Source organism: Pan troglodytes, chromosome 3 (assembly GCF_028858775.2).
Source record: "Pan troglodytes isolate AG18354 chromosome 3, NHGRI_mPanTro3-v2.0_pri, whole genome shotgun sequence".
In the NCBI taxonomy this organism is placed as follows: Eukaryota; Metazoa; Chordata; class Mammalia; order Primates; family Hominidae; genus Pan; species Pan troglodytes.
In genome coordinates, this window is record NC_072401.2 from 107,533,129 (window position 1) to 107,560,331 (window position 27,203).

A 27,203-nucleotide genomic window follows, 5' to 3' on the forward strand; every position below is an offset into this window, starting at 1 on the left:
CTTTAATAAAAATATATGATACTAGTAGCAATAAATAATCTGAATAGTCATGCTTCGAGATTGCCTTCACATTTTAAACTTTTACTGGCACTTTGATTGGCAATATAGTGTTCTATACAATGCCTTGTACATCATAGATGACGTATTTAATTGATTATTTAATGAAAGAAATGAGTTACCTATTGACTTATATATATGTTTTTACCTTTATGGTAAAATTAAAATGAACAGAAGCCTAGGGTTTAGTACAATGAGTAAGATATTAGAAAACATTTGGCAATCTTAAAAAGATAATTATACAAGGTCTGTTTATTAGATATCATCTTTAAAATTGTTAATGTTTTATGAAAATAGAGCCCTAAGCATGTTAGCACATACAGCATAAAAGTTTATTTCAGGTCTTGCTTTCACACAGTGGGAGAACACTGTGATCTGTGAAAGTCAGAATAAGCCTGTTTTAGAAAACAGGATATGTGGCAGCATTCACACTCAAAAGCCTGCAGAGCTCACTGAGTTAAGGGTGTGATTTATAGAGTCATACAGACTGGTGTTTCGATCCTGGCTCTGACACAGGCAAATGAGATTAACTTTGAGTCTAAGTTTTCTAATGTGTAAGATGTATAAAACAATAGCTCTGTAGAGGATGGCAGGGGGCCATAGGTAGGTGCCCTGGCAGTGGCAGCTCAGGTGCTGTGGGTAGGAAGTGCTCCAGTGGGAGGCACCATAGGCAGGCAGTTCTTGAGTGGGGATGCTGCAGGTTAGAAGTGTATGGCATCCATGACTGGGATTATTACCATTTTTGGGATTTCTTAAGGCCATATATTACTTGGAACCTAAACATGTGATTTTACATAGTGTATCTGCACTATAATTGAAAGTTGAGATTTTTCACTGGAATGACATAGCAACATAAATTAATGTAGCAGCAGCAACAGCAGCAGTATTGTGGTAGCAGTAAAAAATAATAACAACTTACATCAAAATAATATAGACACTATGGCTTTAGTGAGAGGTTGTCATGTAAATTCAAGAAATGCAGAGAACCCTTGTGAGATACTACATAAGACAACCATCCCCAAGACACACAGTCATCAGATTCTCCAAGGTAGATGTGAAAGAAAAAATCGTATAGGTAACTAGAGAGAAGCAGCGGGTCACTTACAAAGGGAACTCTGTCAGGCTCAGTAGACCTTTCCGCAGAAACTTCACAAGCCAGAAGAGACTGGGAACCTATTTTCAATATCTTTAAATAAAAGAAATCCCAAGCAATAATTTTATAGCCCACCAACTAAGCTTCATAAGCAAAAGAGAACACAATTCTTTCCAGACAAGCAAAAGCTAAGGGAGGCTGACTGCAGTGGCTCATGCTTATAATCCTAGCATTTTGGGAGGCTGAGGTGGGCAGATTGCTTGAGCCCCAGGAGTTTGAAACAAGCCTGGGAAGCAAAGAGAGACCCTGTCACTACAAAAAAATACAAAATAATTACCCAGGTGTGGTGACATGCACCTGTAGTCCCAGCTACTTAAGAGACTGAGGTGGGATCATTTGAGCCCAGGATGCAGAGGTTGCAGTGAGCTGAGATTGTACTACTGTACTCCAGCTGGGGAGATAGAGCAAGAGCCTACCTTAAAAAAACAAAAAAGCTAAGGGAATTTGATAGCAGTAGACCTGTTTTACAAGAGCTCCTAAAGGAAGTGCTAAACATGGAAATGAAAGAGCAATATTTGTCACCATAAAAACACACTTACTTAAGAACATACCCCACTGACACTATAATGCAACTATACAATTAAGTCTACATAACAACCAGCTAAAAGCATGATGATAAGACCAAATCCTCACATAGCAATATCGACCATGAATGTAAACAGGCTAAATGCCTCGATTAAATGGTATAGAGTGTCAAGGTGGATAAAGAAGCAAGACCCAAATGTTTGCTGTCTTCAAGAGATCCATCTCAGAAGTAACAGCAATAGGCTTAAAGTAAAGGAATGGAGAAAGATTGATTAGGTAAATAGAAAACAGAAACAGCAGGGGTTGCTATTCTTATACCAGACAAACAAACATTAAAGCAACAACAATCGAACAAAGAAAAATATTACATAATAATAAGGGGCTCAATCCATCAAGAACACTTAACTATTCTAAATATATACATACCCAAAATTAGAGTTCCCAGATTCATAAAAAAGGTTCTTAGAGATCTATGAGGAAATACAGACAAATACACGATAACAATGGGAGATTTCAACACCACCTTGACAGTGTTACATCATCAAGGCAGAAAACTAACAAATATTTTCTGGACTTAAACTCAATACTTGACCAATTAGACCTAATAGACACTACAGAACACTCCATCCAACAACAGAATACATATTCTTCTCATCTGCACATGGCACATACTTTAAGATCAATGACATGCTAAACCGTAAAGAAAGTTTCAACAAATTAAAAAAATTGAAATCATACCAAACACATTCTCAGACCACAGCATAGTAAAAACAGCAATCAATACTAAGATCTATTAAAACCATACAATTACATGTTATCCTACTCTTGAATGACTTTTGGGTAAATAACAAAATTAAGGCAGAAATCAAAACATTATTTGAAATGAATGAAAACAGACACAACATACCAGTTTGGGACACAGTTACAGTTGCATTAAGAGGAAGATTCATAGCACTAAACTCCTACGTGAAGAAGTTAGAAAGCTGTCAAATTAACAATCTTGCATTATACCTCGAGGAACTATAAAAATAGGAACAAACCAACCCCAAAGCTAGCAGAAGAAAAGAAATAACCAAAATCAGAGCTGAACTGAATAAAACTGAGATGTGAAAATCCAGACAAAGTATCAATGCCCCCAAAAGTTGGTTCTTCAAAAGATGAAACAAGATTGAAACTGCTAATTAATTAGATTAATAAAGAAAAAGAAGATCCAAATAAACCCAATCTGAAGTGACAAAGGTGACATTTCAACCAACCCTACAAAAATACAAAAGTTCACCAGAGAATATTATGAACACCTCTATGCACACAATTAGGAAATCTAGAAGACATTGATAAATTCCTGGAAACACATAGCCTTCTAAGATTGAACCAGGAAGAAATTACAATTTGGAACAGACCTATAACAAGTTCTGATATTGAATCAGTAATAAAAAGCCTACCAACCAAAAAAAGCCCTGAACCAGATGGATTCACAGCCAAATTCTCCCAGACATAAAAAGAAGAGCTGATGTCAGTCCTATTCTAACTATTCAAAAAAAAAAAAAAATCAAGGAGAGGAGATTCTTCTGCAGCTCATTCTATGAAGCCAGCATCATCCTCATACCAAAATCTGGCAGAGATACAATGAAAAAAGGAAACTTCAGGTCAATATCTCTGATGAACATGCAAAAATCTTCAACAAAATACATGCAAACCAAATCCAGCAGTGCATCAAAACACTAATGCACTAAGATTAAATAGGCCATATTCCTGGGATGCAAGGTTGGCTTAACATATGCAACTAAATAAATATGATTCACTACATAAACAAAATTAAAAACAAAAACCATGATCATCTCAGTATATGCAGAAAAGGTCTTTAATATATGTGAAAGTCTCAATAAATGTAGAAAAGGTCTTCAATAAAATTAAACATCCCTTCATGTTAAACATCCTCAACAAATTAGGCATCAAAAAAACATACCTCAAAATAAAAAGAGGCATTTAGGACAAACCCACAGCCAATATCATAATAAACAGGCAAAAGCTGGACACATTCTCCTTGAAAACTGGAACAAGACAAGGATGCCTGTTCTCAACATTGGTATTCAACATAGTACTGGAAGTCTTAGCCAGGGCAATCAGGCAAGAGAAAGAAAGAAAAGAGATCGAATAGGAAAAGAGGAAGTCAAATAATCTTTCTTCACAGATGATATGATTGTATACCTAGAAAACCCTAGAGATGCTGCCAATAGGCTTTTATAACCAATAAGCAATTTCAGGACACAAAATAAATGTACAAAAATAAGTAGCATTTCTATATATCATTAGCATTCAAGCTGAGAGGCAAATCAAGGACATAAATCCATTTACAATAGCCACAAACAAAAATATCTAGGAATATATCTAACTAAGAAGGTGAAAGATCTCTACCAGGAGAGTTATGAGACACTGGTGAAAGAAATTATAGACAATATAAACAAATGGAAAAATGTTCCATGCTCATGAAAAGGAAGTGTATTAGTCTGTTCTTGCATTGTTATAAATAATTGCCTGAGACTGGGTATTTATAAAGAAAAAAAGTTTCATTGGCTCACAGTTCTGCAGGCTATACAGGAAGCATGGCTGAGGAAGCTTCAGGAAATGTACAATCATGATGGAAGGTGAGGAGGAAGCAGGCACATCCTACACGGCTGCAGCAGGAGGAAGACAACAGAGAGAGGTGCTACACACTTTTAAAACAACCAGATCTTCTAAGAACTCACTATCACAAGAATAACAAGGGGAAAATCCACCTTCATGATCAAATCACCTCCCACCAGGCCCCTCCTCTAACAATTCGACATGAGATTTGGCTGGGAACACAAATTCAAACCATATTGGGAAGAGTTAAGATTGTTAAAGTGGCCATACTGCCCAAAGCAATCTACAGATTCAACATTATTCCTGTGAAACTACCAATGTCATTTATGACAGAATTAGAAAAAGCTATTCTAACGTTGGTATGAACCAAAAAAAAAAAAAAAGTCCAAATCATCAAAGTAATCCTAAGCAAAACAAAGAGCCATCACACTTCCTGACTTCAAATTATACTACAAGGCTATAGTAACCCAAACAGCATGATACTGGTACAGAAACAGACATAGACTCATGGAAAAGGATAGAGAAACCAGAAAGAAAGCCAGATACTGACAACCAGTTGATCTTTGACAAAGTCAACTATAATACATAATGGGGAAAGGACTCTCTATTCAATAAATAGTGCTGGGACATTCTAGCCAAATGCAGAAGATTGAAACTGGATCCCCTCCTTTTACCATATACAAAAACTGACTCCAGATGGATTAAAGACTTAAATGTAAGACCGAAAGCAATCAAAACCCTAGAAGAAAACCTTGGCAATACCATTCTGGGCAGTGGCCAGGAAAGGATTTATGACTAATTCCTCAAAAGCAATTGCAACAAAAGCAAAAATTGACAAATGGGACGTAATTAAACTGAAGAGCTTCTGCACAACCAAGTATTTAAATATCATCAGAGTGTACAGACAACCTACAGAATGGAAGAAAATTTTTGCCATCTATCCATCTGACAAAGGTCTAATATCCAGAGACTATAAGGAACTTAAAACAAATTTACAATAAAAAAAAAACCCATTAGAAAGTGGACAAAAACATGAACAGATACCTCTCAAAAGAAGAAATTCACACAGCCAACGAACATAAGGAAGAAAGCTCAACATCACTGATCATTAGAGAAATGCAAATTAAAACCACAATGAGATACCATCTCATGCCAGTCAGAATGGAGATTATTAAAAAGTCAAACAACATATGCTGGCAAGGTTGCAGAGAAAAAGGAACACTTACACATTGGTGTTAGTGTAAGTTAGTTGAACCATTGTGGAACTAACTGGAATTGCCATCAGTATGGCGATTCCTCAAAGATCTAGAAGCAAAAATACCATTTGACCCAGCAATCCTATTACTGGGTATATGCCCAAAGGAATATAAATCATTCTGTTATAAAGATACATGTGCATATATATTCACTGCAGCACTATTCACAATAGCAAAGACATGGAATCAACCTTAATGCTCATCAATGATAGACTGGTGGTACATATACACCATGGAATACTATGCAGCCATAAAAAGGAATGAGATCATGTCCTTTGCAGGGACATGGAAGGAGTTGGAAGCTGTTATCCTCAGCAAACTAATGCAGGCACAGAAAACCAAATATGTTCTCACTTACAAGTGGGAGCTGAACGATGGGAACACACGGCCACATGGTGGTGAGGGGAACAACACACACTGGGGCCTGTTGGGGGAGCTGGGGGAGGGAGAGCATCAGGAAGAATAGCTAATGGATGCTGGGCTTAATACCTAGGTGATGGATTGATCTGTGCAGGAAACAACGATGGCACACACTTACCTGTGTAACAAACCTGCACATCCTGTATGTAACCTGGAACTTAATCTACAGAATGGGAGAATATATTTGCAAACTATGCCTCCAACAAAGGTCTAGTATCCAGAATCTATAAGAAACTTAAATCAAAAAGCAAAAAACAAATATCCCAGTTTTAAAACTGGCAAAAGACATGAACAAATACATCTCAAAATAAGAAATATATGCCACTAATATATGAAAAAATGCTCATCATCACTAATCGTCAGTGAAATGCAAATCAAAACCACAATGAGATACCATCTCACATCAGTCAAAATGGCTCTTACCAAAATGTCAAAACACAAGAAATGCTGGTGAGGTTGCATAGAAAAGGGAGCACTTATACACTGCTGGTGGAAATGTAAATCAGTTCAGTCATTGTGAAAAGCAGTGTGGAGATTTCTCAGAGAACTTAAAACTACCATTTGACCTACAATCCTACTATATGATATATACCCAAAGGATAATAAATTCTTCTGCCAAAAATACATATGCATGTGGATATATATTGTAGCACTATTCACAATAGCAAAGACATGGAGTCAACAAAGATGCCCATCAACAGTGGACTGAATAAAGTGTAGTATATATATATATATACCATGGAATACCATGCAGCCACAAAAAGAATGAAGTCATATCTTTTGCAGAAACATGGAAGCAGCTGGACGCCATTATCCTAAGTGAACTAATGCAGGAACAGAAAACCAAATGCTACATGTTGTCACTTATAAGTGGGAGCTAAACAATGGGTACTCATGGACACACAGAAGGGAATAATAGATATTAAAGACTGCTTGAGGAAGAAGGGTGGGGAGAGAGACATGGTTTTTAGGGCTACCTGTCAGGTACTATGCTCACTACACAGGATGAGGGGGTCATTTGTACACGAAGGATCAGCAACATAAAATTTATTAACAAACCTGTACATGTACCTCTAGAACTTCAACTTAAAAAAATAGAAAAAAAAATAGAAAAAAATAAAAATACTTGAGACTGGGTAATTTATAAAGAAAAGAAGTTCAGGGGGCAGGGCCAAGATGGCTGACTAGAAGCAGCAGCATTCCGAGGCTCGCATAGGAAAGAAACCATAATAAGCCTGTGAATCCTTCACTGGCAACCAAGGTATCCAGGTTCTCTCATCAAAATTGACTAGAAGGCTGGCATGACTCACTGAGAGAAGGAAGAGCAGTGTGGTGTGGTGGTCCACCTGTGATCCACATAGGGAAGGGGAACTTCCCTCAAGCCAAGGGAGGCAGTGAGTGAGCACACTACCCAGCCGGGGGAAACTGTGCTTTTCCCATTGAACTGTGCAACCCATGGATTGGAAGATACACTTGCGAACCCATTCCACCAGGGCCTAGCGTCCCAACCCTAGAATGTGCAGATTCTCACAGCCTCTCAGCTGGAATCTGCTTAAGCCTACCTAACTCTTGCGGGGAGAGGCAACCAGCACTGGCTGCGGCTACCTGCTGTCTAAGCCATTTGAGCTCCTTGGGGAAGGGGCAGCAGCCAGCCCTGGGACTAGCAACTACCTAACACTCTAAGCTCCCTGGGCAGGGGAAGCGTGGCACCCATTTCTATAGCTCCAGGCTGGGCTTTTTCCCTGCTGGAGCAAAGGAGGCTGGACCGTTTGGTCCCAAGACTTGTCCCCACAGCCCAAAACACTGGCTGTGGCAGTCTGCGGCCAAAGTGCCTTTTCAGGTCTAACCCTGACCCACCCTTCCTCAGTGGGCGGGGCTTCCCTGAACAATCTCCAATAACTCCAGCCAGAGGCTCAGGGACAGAATTCAGATCTCCCTGGTCCAGAGCCCCTGGGGGATGGGGGAGGTGGCCTCAGTCTCTGCAGACCAGCCAACTTAGCCTCTCCTCCTGGTAGTTCTGAGGAATCCAGGCAGCTCAGACGAGTGGGTTTCCCCCCAGTGAAACACACCCTCTAGAACAAGGAATAAAGTACTTCATTAAACAGGTCCTGCTCCCTGTGCCACCCAACTGGGTGAGACCATCCAACAGGGGTTATCAGACACCTTATACAGGAGTGATCCTACTGGCATCAGGTTGGTGCCCCTCAAGGTCAGAGGTCCCAGAAGATGGAGCAGGCACCCATCTTTGCTGGTCTCCAGCCTCCTTGAGTGACATCTCCAGGCACAGGAGCAAATAAGATGAATAGGGAAGTGAACCCCCAGGAAACTGCAGCAGCCCTACAGAAGAGGGACTTGACTATTGAAACAAAAACAAGTAGAAAGTGACAACAGCACCAAAAACAACAAAAAGACCCCCATAAAAACCCCATGCAAGGGTCAGCAGCCTCAAAGACCAAAACTAGACAAACTCATGAAGATGGGAAAGAATCAACAAAAAAATGCTGAAAACCCCAAAAGCCAGAGTGCCTCCTCTCCTCCAAATGATCGCAGTGTCTCTCCAAGGTGCAGAACTGGATGGAGGATCAAATGGACAAATTGACAGAAGAAGGCTCCAGAAGATGGGTAATAAAAAACTATGACGAGGTAAAGGAACATGTTCTAACCCAATGCAAAGAAGCTAAGAAGACTGATGAAAGGTTAGAGGAATTGCTAACTAGAATAACTAGTGTAGAGAGGAACATAAACGACCTGAAGGGGCTGGAAAACACAGCATGAGAACTTTGTGAAGAATACACGAGTATCAACAGCCAAACCGACCACATGGAAGAAAGGATATCGGAGTTTGAAGACCACCTTACTGAAATAAGACACACAGACAAGTATAGAGAAAAAAGAATGAAAAGGAATGAACAAAACCTCCAAGAAATATGGGACTTAATAAAAAGACTGAACCTATGATCGACCGGAGTACCAGAAGGAGACAGGGAAAATGGAAACAAGCTGGAAAACACACTTCAGGATATTAGCCAGGAGAATTTCCCCAACCTAGCAAAACAGACCAACATGCAAATCAGGAAATACAGAGAACACCACCGTTAAGATACTCCACGAGAAGATCAACCCCAAGACACATAATCATTAGATTCTCCAAGGTTGAAATGAAGGAAAAACTGTTAAGAGCAGCCAGGGAAAAAGGCCAGGTAACCTACAAAGGGAAGCCCATCAGACTAACAGTGGACTTCTCAGGAGAAACTCTACAAGCCAGAAGAGACTGGGGGCTAATATTTAACGTTCTTAAAGAATTTTCAACCCAGAATCTCATATCCAGCCAAACTAAGCTTCATAAGCGGAGGAGAGATAAAATCCTTTACAGACAAGCAAATGCTGAGGAATTTCATTACCACCAGGTCAGTCCTGCAAGAGCTCCTGAAAGAAGCACTAAAAATGGAAAAAACAAAACAAAACAAAACCGGTGCCAGCCACTGCAAAAACACACCAAAAAATAAAGACCAATGACATTATGAAGAAACTGCATCAACTAGTATGCAAATTAACCAAATAGCATCATGATGACAGGATCAAATTCACACATAACAATACTACCCTTAAATGTCAATGGGCTAAATGCCCCAATTAAAAGACACAGACTGGCAAATTGGATAAGGAGTCAAGACCCATTGGTGTGCTGTATTCAGGAGACTCATTTTATGTGCAGACACACACAGGCTCAAAATAAAGGGATGGAGGAAAATTTACCAAGCATATGGAAAGAAAAACAAAACAAAACAAAACAAAACAGGTTGCAATCTTAGTCGCTGACAAAACAGACTTTAAACCAACAAAGATCATAAAAGACAAAGAAGGGCATTACACAATGGTAAAGGGAACAATTCAGCAAGAAGAGCTATATTCTGAATATGTATTCACCCAATATAGGAGCACCCAGATTCATAAAATAAGTTCTTACAGACCTACAAAGAGACTTAGACTCTGACACGATAACAGTGGGAGACTTCAACACCCCACTGTCAGTATTAGATCAATGAGACATAAAATTAAGGATATTCAGGACTTGAACTCAGCTCTGGATCAAGTAAACCTAGTAAACATCTACAGAACTCTCTACTCCAACAGAATATACATTCTTCTCAGTGCCACATGGCACTTATTCTAAAATTCAACCACATAATTGGAAGTAAAACACTCCTCAGCAAATGCAAAAGAACTGAAATCATAACAGTTTCTCAGAACACAGTTCAATCAAATTAGAACTCAGGATTAAGAAACTCACTCAAAACCACATAGTTTCATGGAAATTGAACAACCTGTTCCTTAATGACTCCTGGGTAAATAACAAAATTAAGGCAGAAATCAAGTTCCTTGAAATCAATGAGAACAAAGAGACAATGCACCAGAATCTCTGAGACACAGTTAAAGAACTGTTAAGAGGGAAGTTTTAGCCCTAAATGTCCACATCAGAAAGCTAAAAAGATCTCAAATCGACACCCTAACATCACAATTAAAAGAGCAAAATAGGCAAGAGCAAACTTATCCAAAAGCTAGCAGAAGACAAGAAATAACTAAAAGAAGAATTGAAGGAGATAGAGACATGAAAAACCCTCCAAAAAAATCAATCCAGGAGCTTTTTTTTGAAAAAATTAATAAAATAGACTGTTAACTAGACTAATGAAGAAAAAGAGAGAAGAATCAAATAGACAGGATAAAAATGATAAACACGATATAACCATTGATGCCACGGAAATACAAACTACCATCAGAGAATACTATAAACATCTCTATGCAAAGAAACTAGAAAATCTAGAAGAAATGGATACATTCTGGGATGCATACACCCTACCAAGACTAAACCAGGAAGAAGTTGAATCCCTGAATATACCAATAACAAGCTCTGAAACTGAGGCAGTAATTAATAGCCTACCAACCAAAAAAAGCCCAGGACCAGATGGATTCACAGCTGAATTCTACCAGAAATACAAAGAGGAGCTGGTACCATTCCTTCTGAAACTATTCCAGACAACTGAAAAGGAGGGACTCCTCCCTAACTAATTTTATGAAGCCAGCATCATCCTGATATCAAAACCGGGAAGAGACACAACAAACAAAGAAAATCTCATGTCAATATCCCTGATGAACATTGATGAGAAAATCCTCAATAAAATACTGGCAAACCCAATCCAGCGGCACATCAAAAAACTTATCCACCACGATCAAGTCAGCTTCATCCCTGGGATGTAAGGTTGGCTCAACAGATGCAAATCGATAAATGTAATCCATCACATAAACCAAACCAAAGACAAAAATCACATGATTATGTCAACAGATGCAGAAAAGGCCTTTGATAAAATTCAGCATCCATTCATGTTAAAAACTCTCAATAAACTCGGTATTGATGGAACATATCTCAAAATAATAAGAGTTATTTATGACAAACTCACAGCCAATTTCATATTGAATGGGCAAAAGCTGGAAGCATTCCCTTTAAAAACTGGTACAATACAAGGATGCCCTCTCTCACCACTCCTATTCAACACAGTATAGGAAGTTCTGGCCAGGGCAATCAGGCAAGAGAAAGAAATAAAGGGTATTCAAATAGGAAGAGAGGAAGTCAAGTTGTCTCTGTTTGCAGACAACATGATTTTATATTTATAAAACCACATCATCTCAGCCCCAAAACTTCTTGAACTGATAAGCAACTTCAGTAAAGTCTCAGAATAAAAAATCAATGTGCAAAAATCACAAGCATTCCTTTACACCAACAATAGGCAGGCAGAAAGCTAAATCATGAGTGAACTCCCATTGAAAATCACTAAAACAGAATAAAATACCTAGGAATACAGCTAACAAGGGATGTGAATTCCTCTTTAAGGAAAACTACAAACCACTGCTCAAGCAAATAAGACAGGACACAAACAAATGAAAAAACATTCCATCCTCATGGATAGGAAGAATCAATATCATGAAAATGGCCATACTGCCCAAAGTAAGTTACAGATTCAGTGCTATTCCCATCACGCTACCAGTGACATTCTTCACAGAATTAGAAAAAACTATTTTAAATTTCATATGAAATCAAAGAAGACCCCATATAGGCAAGACAATCCTAAGCAAACAAGAACAAAATTGGAGGCATCATGCTAGATGACTTCAAACTATACTACATGGCTACAGTGACCAAAACAGCATGGTACTTGTACATATAGACCAACGGAGCAGGACCAACATACAGACCGATGGAGCAGAACAGAGATCTCAGAAATAATACCACATGTCTACAACCATCTGATCTTCAACAAACCTGACAAAAACGAGCAGTGGGGAAAGGATCTCCTATTCAGTAAATGGTGCTGGGAAGACTGGCTAGCCATATGCAGGAAACTGGAACTGGCCTGGAGCCCTACCTTATGTCTTATACAAAAATTAACTCAAGATGGATTAAAGACTTAAAGGTAAAACCCAAAACCATAAAAACCCTAGAAGAAAACCTAGGCAATAGCATTCACACATAGGCATGGGCAAAGACTTCATGACAAAAATGCCAAAAGCAATTGTAACAAAAGCCAAAATTGACAAATGGGATCTAATTAAACTGAAGAGCTCCTGCACAGCAAAATAAACTGTCATCAGAGTGAACAGGCAACTACAGAATGGGAGAAAATTCTTGCAATCTACCTATCTGACGAAGGTCTAACATCCAGAATTTACAAGGAACTTAAACATATTTACAAGAAAAAAACAAACCATCCCATCAAAAAGTAGGCAAAGCATATGAACAGCTCCTCCTCAAAAGAAGACATTTACACAGCCAACAAACATGAAAAAAAGCTCAACATCACTGGTCATCAGAGAAATGCAAATCAAAACCACAATGAGATACTATTTCACGCCAGTCAAAATGGTGATTATTAAAAAGTCAGGAAACTATAGATGCTGGTGAAGGTGTGGAGAAATAGGAACACTTACACTGTTGGTAGGAATGTAAATTAGTTCAACCATTGTAGAAGACAGTATGGTGATTCCTCAAGGATCTAGAACCAGAAAAACCATCTGGACCCAGCAATCCCATTACTGGGTATATACCCAAGGAATAGAAATCATTCTATTATAAAGACACATACTCATGTATATTTATTGCAGCACTATTTATGCCCATCAATGATAGACTGGATAAAGAAAATCTGGAATAAAACTGGATAAAGAAAACCATGGAATACTATGAAGCCATAAAAAGGAATGACATCATGTCCTTTGCAGGGACATGGATGAAGCTGGAAGCCATCACCCTCAGCAAACTAATAGAGGAGCAGAAAACCAAACACCGCATGTTCTCGCTCACAAATGCGAGTTGAACATTGAGAACACATGGACACAGAGAGGGGAACAATACACCCCATGGCTGTTGGGTGCTGGTGGGTGAGGGAAGGGATCTTAGAGGACAGGTCAGTAGGTCCAGCAAACCACCATGGCACACATATAACTATGTAACAAACCTGCATGTTCTGTACATGTATCCTTTTTTTTTTTTTTAATAGAAGAAATTAAAGAGGTTTAATTGGCTCATGGTTCTGTAGGCTTTACAGGAAGTGTGGTACCAACATCTTCTGGTGAGGCCTCAGGAAGCTTACAATCCTGACAGAAGGCAACAGGGAGCTAGCATGTCACATGGCCAGAGTGGGAACAAGAGAGAGAGGAGGTGGAGCCAGGCTCCTTTAAACCATAAACTCTCATAACAACTCTCACATGAATTAGCAGAGCAAGAACTCACTTATTATCACTGGGAGGGCACCAAACCATTCATGAGCGATCTTCCCCCATAATCCAAACACCTCCTTAAAAGGCTCCACATTGAACATAGGGATTACATTTGAAATGAGATTTGGAGGGGACAAACATCAAAACCACATCATTCTGCCTCTGATCCCCTAAGTCTTATGTCCTCCTCACATATCAGAATACAACCAAGCCTCTGCAATAGTCCACCAAATTCTTAACCTGCTTCAGCATTAACTCAAGTCTCAAGTGCCAAGTGTCAAGTCTTGAGTATCATCTGGAGATGAGTCCATTGATCCTATGAGCCTGTGAGATCAAAAACAAGTTATTTACTGCCAATATACAATGGTGCTACAGATATTGGGTATGCATTATCATTTGAAAAGGGAGAAATTGGCCAAAAGAGAGGCAATACGCCCACACAAGTCTGAAACTCAGCAGGACAGTCATTAAATCTTAAAGCTCCAAAACAATCTCCTTTGACATGTCCTACATCCTGGGCAGAATGGTGTGAGATGTAGGCTATGAAGGCCTTGGACAGGTTTGTCCCTGTGGCTTTCCAAGGTGCAGCCCTCATGGCTACTGTCACAGGTTGGAGTTGAGTACCTATGGCTTTTCCATACTGCGGTTGCAAGCTGCCAATGGCTCTACCAGTCTCAGGTCTGGAGGGTGGCATCCCACTTCCCAAAGCTCCACTAGCCGGTTCCCTGGTGGGGACTCTGCAGGGGCTCCACTCTACGTTTCCCATTGGCGCTGCCCTAGTATAGTTTCTCTGTGGGGGCTCTGCTCCTGTAGTAGGCTTCTGCCTGGGTATCCAGACTTCCCCACACATGCTCTGGAATCCAGGTGGGAGTTGCGAAGCTTCCTTCACATTTGCATTCTGTGCATCTGCAGGCTGAACATCACATGAAAGCTGCCAGGGATTATAGCTTGCTCCTTCTAGGGTGGCAGCCTGAGCTTTACCTTGGCCCAGTTAAGCTGTGGCCGGAGCCTGAGTGGTCATGATGCAGGGAGCACTGTCCTGAGGCTGTGCAGGGAGGTGGGGTCCTGGGCCTGACCACTGAAACCATTCTTCTTCCCTAGGCCTCTGGGCCTGTGATGACAAGGGCTGTCCCTAAGAACTCTGAAATGCCTTCAAGGCCTTTTACCCATTGTCTTGGCTATTAGCACTTGGCTCCCTTTTAGTCATGCTAATCTCTCTAGCAAATGGTTGCTCTGTAGCCTGCTTGGATTTTTTCTACCATAGGGCTGGGCTACAAGTTTTCCAAATTTTTATGCTCTGCTTCCCTTTTAAATATAACTTTAAGTCTTTTATTTGCTTCCATATATGACTTAGGGTGTTAGAAGAAGCCATACCACTTCTTGAATGCTTTGCTGCTTAGACTTTTTTTTTTCTGCCAGGTATCTTGTCATCATAATTAAGTTTAAACTCAGATCCCTATGACATGAACACACTGTTGTCAAGTTCTTTGCCAGGGTGTAACATGGGTAATCTTAACTCCAGTTCCCAATAACTCTCTCATTTCCACCTAAGACTTAATCAGCCTGGACTTTATTGTCCATATCAGCATTTTGGTTACAACTATTTAATCAGTCTCTAAGAAGTTTCAAACTTTTACTCATTTTCCTGTCTTCTTCTGAGCCTTCCAAACTCTTTCAACCTCTGCCTATTACCCAGTTCCAAAGCTGTTTCCACATTTTCAGGTATTTAACAGCAACACCCCACTCCTGGTACCAATTATCTGTGTTAGTTTGTTCTTGTGTTGCTATAAAGAAGTACCCGAGACTGGGCAATCTATTAAAAAAAGATGGTTAACTGGCTCACAGTTTTGCAGGTTTTACAGAAAGCATGGTGCTGACATCTATCTCTGATGAAACCTCACAAAGCTTACAATCATGGTGGAAGGTAACAGGGAGCCAGCATGTCACATGGCATGAGCAGGAACAAGAGAAAGGAGGAAGAGCCAGACTTTTAAACAACGAGCTCTCATGTGAACTAACAGAGTGAGAACTCACTTATTACCATGGGGAGGACATCAAGCCATTCACGAGGGATCTGCCCCCATGACCAAACACCTCCCACTGTGTCCGGAACTGGTGGGTTCTTGGTCTCACTGACTTCAAGAATGCAGCCACGGACCCTTGTGGTGAGTGTTACAGTTCTTAAAGGCGGCACGTCCAGAGTTTGTTCCTTCTGATGTTCGGATGTGTTTGGAGTTTCTTCCTTCTGGTGGGTTCGTGGTCTCGCTGGCTCATGAGTGATGCTGCAGACCTTTGCAGTGAGTGTTACAGCTCTTAAGGCGGCACATCTGGAGTTGTTCGTTCCTCCCGGTGGGTTCATGGTCTTGATGGGTTCAGGAGTGAAGCTGCAGACCTTCGTGGTGAGTGTTACAGCTCATAAAGGCAGTGTGGACCCAAAGAATGAGCAGTAGCAAGATTTACTGCAAAGAGCGAAAGAACAAAGCTTCCACAGTGTGGAAGGGGACCTGAGCAGGTTGCCACTGCTGGCTGGGGCAGCCTGCTTTTATTCTCTTATCTGGCCCCAACCACATCCTGCTGATTGGTCCATTTTACAGAGAGCCAATTGGTCTGTTTTACAGAGAGCTGATTGGTCTGTTTTGACAGGGTGCTGATTAGTGCATTTACAATCCCTGAGCTAGACACAAAAGTTCTCCACCTCCCCACTAGATTAGCTAGATACAGAGTGCTGATTGGTGTATTTACAAACCCTGAGCTAGACACAGAGTGCTGACTGGTGCATTTACAAACCTTGAGCTAGATACAGAGTGCCGATTGGTGTATTCACAATCCCTTAGCTAGACATAAAGATTCTCCAAGTCCCCACCAGATTAGCTAGATACAGAGTGCTGATTGGTGCATCCACAAACCCTGAGCTAGACACAGGGTGCTGATTGGTATGTTTACAAACCTTGAGCTAGATACAGAGTGCTGATTGGTGTATTTACAATCCCTTAGCTAGACATAAAGGTTCTCCAAGTCCCCACTAGACTCAGGAGCCCAGCTGGCTTCACCCAGTGGATCCCACACTGGGGCCGCAGGTGGAGCTGCCTGCTAGTCCCACACCGTGCACCCACACTCCTCAGCCCTTGGGCAGTCGATGGGAACAGGTGCTGTGAAGCAGGGGGCAGCACTCGTTGGGGAGTCTTGGGCCGGGCAGGAGCCCACGGTGGGTTGGGGGGAGGCTCAGGCATGGCGGGCTGCAGGTCCCAAGCCCTGCCCTGCAGGCAGGCAGCTAAGGCCCAGTGAGAAATCAAGTGCAGCGCTGGTGGGCCAGCACTGCTGGGGGACCTGGTGCACCCTCCGCAGCTGCTGGACTGAGTGCTAAGCCCCTCACTGCCCAGAGCCAGCCGGCTGCTCCCAGTGCGGGGCCGTCAAGCCCACGCCCACCTGGAACTCTAACTGGCCTGCAAGCAATGTGCGCAGTCCCGGTTCCCGCCTGTGCCTCTCCCTCCACACCTCCCCGCAGGCTGAGGGAGCTGGCTCTGGCCTCGGCCATCCCAGGAAGGGGCTCCCACAGTGCAGTGGCGAGCTGAAGGGTTCCTCAAGTGCAGCCAGAGTGGGTGCTGAGGCCGAGGAGGTGCCAAGAGCGAGCGAGGGCTGCAAGGGCTGCCAGCATGCTGTCACCTCTCACCACCAGGCCAGCCTCCAACATTGGAGATTACATTTCAACATGAGATTTGGAGGGGACAAATAGCCAAACCATGTGTGTTACTATTTTCTGACTTTCTCTGAAATAGGTGTATTGAGATTGTTCTCTGTTGGATGGTAGATATAGTTATATAAAAGATAGGTGAGTGATTTATAACTTAGAAGTAATATCCACTTGCATACTTCTTTAGTATGGTTAGTTAAGTTTCATCATTAAAAATGACTTTCATTTAGTGTCAAAAGTTAATGCTGGCCAGGTGCGGAGGCTCACGCCTGTAATCCCAGCACTTTGGGAGGCCGAGGCGGGCAGATCACGAGGTCAGGAGATTGAGACCACCCTGTCTAACATGGTGAAACCCCGTCTCTACTAAAAATACGAAAAAATTAGCTGGGCGTGGTGGTGGGTGCCTGTAGTGCCAGCTACTCGGGAGGCTGAGGCAGGAGAATGGTGTGAACCTGGGAGACGGAGCTTGTAGTGAGCTGAGATTGCACCACTGCACTCTAGCCTGGGCGAAAGGGCGAGACTCGTCTCAAACAAACAAACAAACAAACAAAAAGTTAATGCTGCTATCAGTCCTGTACTTCTGAGACATGGATTGTTGGATGCTTAAAATGGTTTATGATCAATAGTCTTAAAGTTCTAATCTGACTTTTACAGTTTTAAATTTCTAACAAAGGTGGAAAAAACAGACACTGGGCCCTACTTGAGGCTGGAGGGTGGGAGGAGGAAGAGAAGCAGAAAAAATAACTATTGGGTACTAGGCTTAGTACCTCGGTGATAAAATAACCTGTACAACAAATGCCTATGACATGTTTACCTATATAACATACCTGCACATGTACCCCTGAACCTAAAATAAAAGTTAATAAAAATTTATTACGAATTAAAAATAATATACAACACCAAGAGTGAGCCCTGATGTAAACTGTGGACTTGGGATGATAATGATGTGTCAATGAAGGTTCATTAGTTGTAACAAATGTATCACTCTGATGGGGGAGGCTGATAATGGGAAAGGTTGTGCATGTGTGGGGTAGTGGTATATGGGAAATTTCTATTCCTCTCGATTTTGCTCTGTGAAAAGCAAAAACTTAAAAGACTTAAAAATTATAGTGAAGGCATCAAATTTGGAAAAATCAATAGCCTAGTTCCTTACTATGAAATCATATGGCATAGTTCTCTAAATGTAACCCTTACATGTTGTTTTCATGGACTTCATACACACTCGCTCTAGGAATAAAAGAGCAAAGTATTTTCATGTTTCCTTTTTTCTGAGTTTGTATCAGTATTGGGTATGTGCAGGTGGGGATGGGAGGGTTACCTTTAGCCAATATCAGAATTGAATTGAATGGAGGAATTATAATTTTCCAATAAAAAAATTCAAGAAGTGTTTTTTGCCTCCCAGGTGGTAAAATCATGCATACTTTTTATTTCCTTTTTTGGTCTCTCTATATTTTCCAAGTGTTCAACAAAGTGTGGTTATTAGTTTTTATAATAAAAGACATTTTAGGTTATTTCTCTGATTACTAAGAGTAAAAAAAAAATAAAGTTTTAAAGTTCTAAGCTGAAATTTTCAGTGACCACATTTCAGGAGTGCTCAAAGGAATATGTACAATCAAGGCAAATATTTAGTCTCCACTCCTGATTTCCCTGATGACAGAATTTTCCTAAGCATATTCCTGGCCTTTCTCTTTGTCCCTCTATTCTCTGTGCCCTGGGAGGTTGAAGGATTTATTTGATTGGTAAATTTGGGAAGGCTCAGTCCTGCTTATCTTCCTTTTAGAAAAAAGCTGTCTGCAGGGAGCAAGTTACCTCTGCTACTTTTCTAGGAGCAGATTCTTCCCTCTTAGAGAAAGATCCTGTACTTGTTCAACGTTGCCTATATCTAGATACCTTCTCTGGCTGCTTGTTTTTAAGTAAGTCCATTTGGCTCTCATACTAAGCTACAGTCTTCAACTTGTCTTTTATTAAAAAATAAAGATATTTTTGGCCTTCATATGCTACTCTTTGTTTTATTTTTCAATTTGCTTAGAACATAGCCATGGAAGAAGGAAGCCATTTTATTGTTTCATGTACTTCTCATGTCTGACAGTTGACATTCTCCCTGAATTCTCTATCATCAAAAAGCTTTGAGTCTCTAGTAAACACAATTTCTAAATCTAACAAATCTCATCATGACCAGCTCTCAGAGCCTACACTTGAACACTACTGTTTTTCTCCAGTGGAGGGAATTCAAGCTACTTCTTTACAATTTCAGAAAGCAGTTAGAAAAAAACAGCCTTAGGCTATTATTTTGATTTTTTAAGGTTACTGTTGATTCTGATGCTGAACACTGAAGGAAAAATGCTTCAATTAAAGGCAGACAAACTCTTCCATATAAGAACACAGACAAATCTTCAAAGCTCATAGTATTTGTGACCAACTCCTGAAGAAATATACTTTTAGATAACCTTCATATAGAAGGCAGGTAAATCACTCATCATATGTACATATGACATTTCTGAATATACTTACCTCAGCGGTGTGCTTTGCCACATGCCCCACGATGACAATGACCTTCCCTTTGAAGTTCTGGAGCATAGCAGTGTAAGGGCCCTGGGTAAGCTCCCCTTCTGCAGTGAAGGCAGCACTGAATGGAATGTTGATGCTTCCTGCAATGTGACCACGAATAAAGCTGAGAAGGAAAGTTTAAGGAAAACATTTATTTGTGTGCAATCCTGAGTGTCTGAGGGAAACTCACAGAGCTAAGTGACTCCCAGAAGATAGTACTAAACATCTTCCAGCTTATGTGAGTATTTTATCTAAATGAAGTAAGGCACCTCCAGGAGAAAAAAAAAAGTTAAATTTGAAAATGAAGTAGAAAAGAGAAAGGAAGATGACTAGCCAAAGATATAAAAGGATCTTACATCAAAAGCATCTCTCATTACATAAACACAGATATGGGTAAACAATAACTACACTTAAAGAAGTTCTATAATGAGTGGAGATGGTGGAGATGGACTACATATCTTACAATTTAAATTTTCTAGTCAGCTGCTGCTTCATCTTTTTTTTTTAAAGAAAAGGGTATGACATTAATAATGAGAGAAAGAACTGTAAATAAGTTCTGAAAAATGAAAGGAGAGAGAATCAACATTAACATTCCAGTAGGCATTGTTTAGTTGAAGTTTTCTAGAATGGGCAGAGAATTTATGATCATGGGTAGATTACCTTTGAACTTCATCAGCATTAGTTTCTCAAACATTTCTAATTATTCAATATTCCCAATTGCAGTTTTCCTGAAGAGTAATGACTTTTCTCTCAGAATATAATTACTCTGATGGTACTTTTTTTAAAAAACTGAAAGTACTTTTATTTTCAGTAAAGATCTACTTAAAATGAAAATTTTTTATAACACATACTAAGAACCTAACAAACAACTCATATATTCTCAGCACCTATATCTACATCTGTGAGGCCTGAATCAGTTGCCAGAGAGTGTTTCCATATTTATCAAACAACCTCTTCAACTATGAACATCTTTCCTTTTTTCAGTGTGTTTAGAGTAGCAAAAGCAATACAAATCTATCCTGGTGAAATGCTGTAGCAGACATGTTTGGGCTGCCTGCCCACCTGCTGTTTTCTTGTTTGGAAGAGCACCAACCACTGACCCTGAGGAAAGGGTGAGCCTAGGTTGTCATGTTGGTATCAGATGACCCTGCTACAACCATGACTGACAGGATGGTGGAGGGGAGGGTGATGGTGGATATATGATGCAGGCTGAGCCAATGAGATTCTCTCCCTTGAAAATCAGAAATAAAAGACATAAAAGATAATGCTCAGACTGTGTTAAGCTTTACATGTAAAGTCACCTTTAAGTGCCTCTTCCATAAAATTTGTTCAGCCATCCATAAAATTTGTTCAGCCACGTATTAGAAAATTAGAAGACCCTGACTCTAAAAGAAGAACTGTTTAATAGATACATTCAGTGAATACTGTATTTGGTTAAAAAAGTACCCATCTATATCTAAATAACCATACCTAGTAACTATATCTATAATCATAGATAAGTATTAAGGTGATTTTGTAGGTTTGATATCACCTATTTATTATGTGCCTTTAAAGAAGATTTTAATCTAAACTCCTTTCAGTTACTAAAAGTATGTCATAAAGTTATTATCCTATTATCCTTGTGATTTATTATTTGTTTAAAAAATCTAGATTAAATATTAAAATGCTTCACAAAATATGACAGCAACAGAGTCTTTTTTGAAAGAGAAAGTTTTTCAAAATACAAAATGATTCCAAACCTTTTTTAGGCTACACTTTGGAAAATAAGGCACAAAAGAAACAGAGTTTTAAACCACACTTTCCTTATTCTTAATCTACTTCAACCAAAATGTCCTGGATAATATCTAAGAACACTCATCCAAGAACACTCTTGTCATGAAACTTATAGCACAAAAATGATTGGGTAAGCATGAATGTCTGTAGACATGGTGGTCAAACCTCTAAATCGTCTATCATTACTGGAAAACAGCAGAGGAGAATGTATTACTGGCAAAAAACAGAGGAGAATGAGATTGGCCTAGTTATAAATAAGTATATTTACAATGAATAGCCTGTTGTTTATATAAGTTGGATAATGAAGACAACTTTGGTTATTTAGAAATCTTTTCTTGTTTCCTTGGAAAGTATTTACATGGCCTACAATACAATTTCCCATGTGACACAGACAGCATTAGGTGAAATAGAACTGCTTTAGGCAACTTCTAGACATTTGAGAGGTGGTCAGATTATATTGTAAATCTAGGTAGGTGAATACTTTTTTCACTTGTTGAGTACTTCATAATCAGAATAAAATATGAGGTATTTGGAAAATGAGCAAACAACAGATTTCTGTATATTTTTTATTAGAAAGAATAAATAAATAAAGAGGAAAATAGAAGAAAATTTTTGACATATGGTGACTCTGAATGACCATAGTTGACTGTCATCAGTCATGAGTAAAATCTGGCAAGGAAAGAGACATGATAGAGAATATGTTGAGATAAGCGCTTTTTCCATGCTCTAAGAACTTTGGTTTTATTTCACTGTATTACAGTGGAAACCAAGTATACATAGGACCTTCACACAAAGGTAGGGTTAGAGATGAACACGCAACACTACATATTTTAGAAGTATGACTGTCACTTTACTGCTTTCTGTATAATATAGATAAAAATCTGAATCCTCTACACTAATGTTTTACATTTTAAAAAGGCCTTTCTCATTACATAAACACAGATATGGGGTAAACAATAACCACACTTAAAGAGGTTCTATAATGAGTGTAATACTCAACAGTCAGTCACTATGCTATTTTATAATCTAAGAATTTAAAAAGCTACAGCTTCAAAGAACCCAGTTCAGAGGAAATATTACTATTAAGGAAATAGTAGCCAAAGTATTTATGGGGTGATTAGCCCCAATCACATATATATCATGATACTGTAATCCCAACAATGACATTACAATTTTTGGTTAGGTTTTGGCAAAAGTGGCAATGGTATCCATAAACACTAATTTTTAACTTCCAGTGTTCATAGGAAATTAGAATTTTTTATGACATACTTGAAAGAGTTAAAAGATAAAAAACATCATTACAGAAGTCAGCAGTAATTACGATGAAATCTCTAGACTGGAATAATAATAGTTATGAAAGCATAAAAGCATCCAGTTATTGTAGCAGTCACTTTACCATGTGTTTGGATATGGTTGTTTACTACCCTGAATGCACTACAGGATATATTCCAGTAAACATATGAATTTTCTTTGGCATATGGTGACCTTACACTATATATCTTACCCTGTCTTGGAGTAAGTTGTACCCCTCCCTGCAAATAAGCCATTCAGCTCAATATTCCATTTGGCAGATACTACCAAAAGTATTTGAATGTGTGCTAAGAACAAAATCAAAAATTTGCATTAAACAGAATTTGATAGCCCAATGCACAGACAGATTTTAAAAATTACTGTAAACTTCTGATAAATAAGTTGGATTATCAGAATAGCATTAACAGGTAGGGATGATGTATATTATCTTCTAGGTCTCTAAGATATTAAAACTTTCCTGTATTCATAATTCAGTCTACAAAACAATGCTGTAAGTAGATATGCTGCACTTCAATCAAACAGAAAAAAATCAGGTATAAGAATATAGGTACAGTGTATAGGTAAATTACATGGTAGTTAACCAAGTATGTTCAGAAAGACTCTTCAATTTACAAAAAGATTTGAAAATTCCTTTAAAATATTGTTTAAAATTCAGCACAGAAACCAGCTCATGTTTTTTTACATCCTAAAAGAGCACAGCATTTTTGCTGGATGCCACACTTAGTGACATCGTATCTTTAAAGACAACACACACCAATATTTCACCAAACCACTCAAGAAGATCTACCTACCTTTGTTTTTTGGCTGTTTGTCTGCTGGGTTAACTAATTATAATTAGTATTATAGACCTTTCAGCCCAAACTGAAAGTTTTACCTTTAGTATATCAACAGCGAAAAAGAAATATGAAATTAAACCCACAGTTCTCTCATATATACCATAACTAAATAGCATTAACTGATAAAATGATGTTTAGATATCATGATTTTCTTTGCTAAATCTATTGATAGTCTGAATGGCATCACCATCCCCCAAATCAACCAGTCAAAAATCTCATTTCCAACATCTTATCAATAGCAACATCCAATATTCTACTGCTCTAATAAATCTTGTACTCACATTTTTATTCCCATTACCCCTTGCCTATTTCAGATATTGATTTGTCTTGAGCTTAAACTACTGTAGTAACTGTTTTCTCCAACTTTTGTCTTTTCTCTTGGAAATACACTTGATTTACAATATTGACAGAGAAAAAATTTAAAAGCAAAGTGTTCTGATTATTGTATCCTTTCTGAGAAACTTTCTATGACTGCCTATAGGACAAAGCCCATATTTCTCAGTTCAGTCCTCATGAATAGAACCTAACTACTTTAATTCCAACCAAACTAAATCATGCACTGTTACCAATATGTTTTCTATCTCCTGTAGTTTTCTCTGCCCAAATATCTTTTTCTCATTTTTGCACATTCAAACATCCATCCTTCAAATGTTTCATCCATGAAAGTTTCCCTTCCCACAGTATCTGTACATATCTTATAACAGCAATTTGATTTTATATAAAATTTTCTAATGAAAATGACTTCTATCTAAACAACTGATAGGAACAATGTGTATTATATTTATTTCGTTTTTGAATCTCTTGCAAGGATTAATAGAATGCTTAGAACATCGCTTACATATTTGGTGAGTAAATGAATTTCAGAATTTTGCCAAACCTGGAGTAACTAGTATCGTCAGCAAATATGCTAAGGTGCCTTCTGGCCACCCCAACCAGTGGCACCAGTATCTAACAATGCTTGCAAGTGTCAACGATATAGAATTTCCCTTTGTCAGCACACACTTTGAGAAAAGGGAAAGAAACAGCAACGAAAGTAATTTCTCTCAATCTTCTTCAGCATAGGCTCACTAAAACTGGTTTATTTAGGGAAAAGCTAGGGACCTCACTCTTTATGACAGGATATGAATGAATGATTATACACATCAAATTTCTGGATAATTCAATCCTAATTTTGCCTGCAAGATTATCTCTACCCTCATCCATCCTCTACAATGCATTAAAGTAATTTTTCTGAAATAAAAATCTGAGCATGGCACCTACCTGTTTAGAATTTTTTAAGTTTCTTACTGCCTTTGGAATAAAACCCAAATTTCTTAGCATGTTATGAGACATTTTCAATGAGGCTACTTTTACCTACTCTAGTTTCATTACTAATTTTCATATATTCCAGACATGCTCATCCACAATTCTTGTAACTTCCTAAATGTGTCTGTCTCACCCTCTCTGGGCCTCAAACAATGTGATTTTTCAATGCCTTCTCTCTTTTCTTTGTTAGGTTACTAACTTCTACTTGTTTTTTAAGAATCATGTCAGACATCACCTGGTTTAGGTGCCCATCCTATATTTCCATGACATTTGGGTATGCTTCAGACATAGGCCATTTCATATTATACTGCAATTATCTATTTCATGTATCTATTTTAGTTATAAGACTGTGAGCTTCTGGTGGGCAGGGGTGCTATAACTAAACTCTATATCCCCATTGCCTGGCAAAGCAGGTCCTCAAACAGGACTGGCTGGCTGATTGAATGAGACTGTATGGCACTCTAGGAACTGGGGTCATGGATGGTTCTCACAGCAAATTGGAGCTCTTTAACAGCTAATACACCTTTCATAACTAGCAATCCAGACATGAAGACATTCCTCAGCAGTTGCTATCATATACTCCCACATTATACAAAGCCCATTCAAATATGGGAATACAATTGGATGGAAATTTTAATTTAGATAGATTGAACCTAAGCCCAAATGAGATGAAAAAAATCTTACTAAACCTTCTCATCAGTATCTATCCTGCTCTGCTCATGAGTATCTTTAAATTGCTTTGAAGAAGTTTTTATAAATCAATTATTAAGGACAAAGAGACAAGAGTACTACTAGTGTTCACTAAGGATGAATGTGCCATAATGAAATAATGAATACAACTGGGTTTATGTGTTTTTCAAAAAACAAATTTAAGCCTGAGGTTGTCTTTGGTATAGTTTTAGATACTAACTTTTTTTTTTTAAATCAAAAGGTAAGAGTTTTACAAGTAAAGCTCAGCCTTGAGCAAAAACTCAGCCTTGATTTCAAGCAAATGAGTAACATTCCTTTAAAGTATTGCTGTTTACAGATAAAATAAATTGGATCCACAATTACATGACTAAGACCTCTCTTAATATGAACTCCAAGAAAACTGAAACCCTAAATATTTACAACTATTAAAGAAAACAAGAGTTTGCTTGTGTATTACCATGGAAACTATTAACATCACTTCTGAAATTCATGTCACTACATGAAAACATTTTCTATTGCCTCCTTATAAAATGCAATTTTTGTTTGCTTTGAAATTCTCAAAATATACTGAAGAACAAATATATCTGACTTGATTTTTACCTAGATTAACATTTCATGTTTCTATCTTCTAAAAGCAAACAAAAAAACGTGATTTCAACAAAAACTGTTGTTTTGCCTCTCTGAGCCTTTGGCTTTAATATTAAGAGTTTAGACTACATTAGGGTTTCTTCTTATTCTAAAGTTTTGGGATTATGTTTTTATTGTTAAGTGGGTAAAGTTTGTCTTCATGTCCTTCAGCTTTCTTCTTCTGTATTCTCCATTCCCTTGGCCCACATTCGGGTTTGGGTAGTTCCCTAAGATTGCTGGCACCTTAATGTGCTGCTTCTCTCCTACAATCACAAAAACTGAACATAGATTAAAATATTACCACCTGCAGGCTTTTTGTATTTTAACTGAGACTATTCATAACACAAGCTAAATGACTGAAGCCTCAACAGTAGCGTTTCAGGCATCAAGTGAAGGTTCTGAAGGGGGCTTGGTGGTAGTAGTGAGGCTGTCCCTTAAATTTATTGGTAGACAGCTTATTTTGCCTGTGGATAAGATTGCCTCCCTCCCTTTCATAAGCAACCACTTAAATCATTTTACATAGGTTAAAAAAAAAGACGAGATGAAATATATTTTTAGACATTAAATCTCCTGGAAGCACAATTTAGGAAAAAAAAACTTCACCTATAATGAAGATG

The 27,203-nt window shown here is 38.8% G+C and overlaps 1 protein-coding gene across 7 annotated transcripts in view; it reads right to left on the reverse strand.

Annotated features, from left to right (window-relative positions):
* The window catches only part of TBCK (TBC1 domain containing kinase), a 277,680-nt gene that overhangs the window by 35,402 nt on the left and 215,075 nt on the right, over positions 1–27,203 (reverse strand). For 6 of the 7 annotated variants that reach the window (XM_016951969.4, XM_001170662.7, XM_054683247.2 and 3 more), the window contains one exon: positions 20,009–20,168. In XM_016951969.4, coding sequence (XP_016807458.1) covers positions 20,009–20,168 — 160 coding nt within the window. Of the gene's footprint in view, positions 1–14,138; positions 16,266–20,008; positions 20,169–27,203 lie in introns of those variants that run through there. The other variant, XM_054683248.2, reaches the window with a different exon arrangement.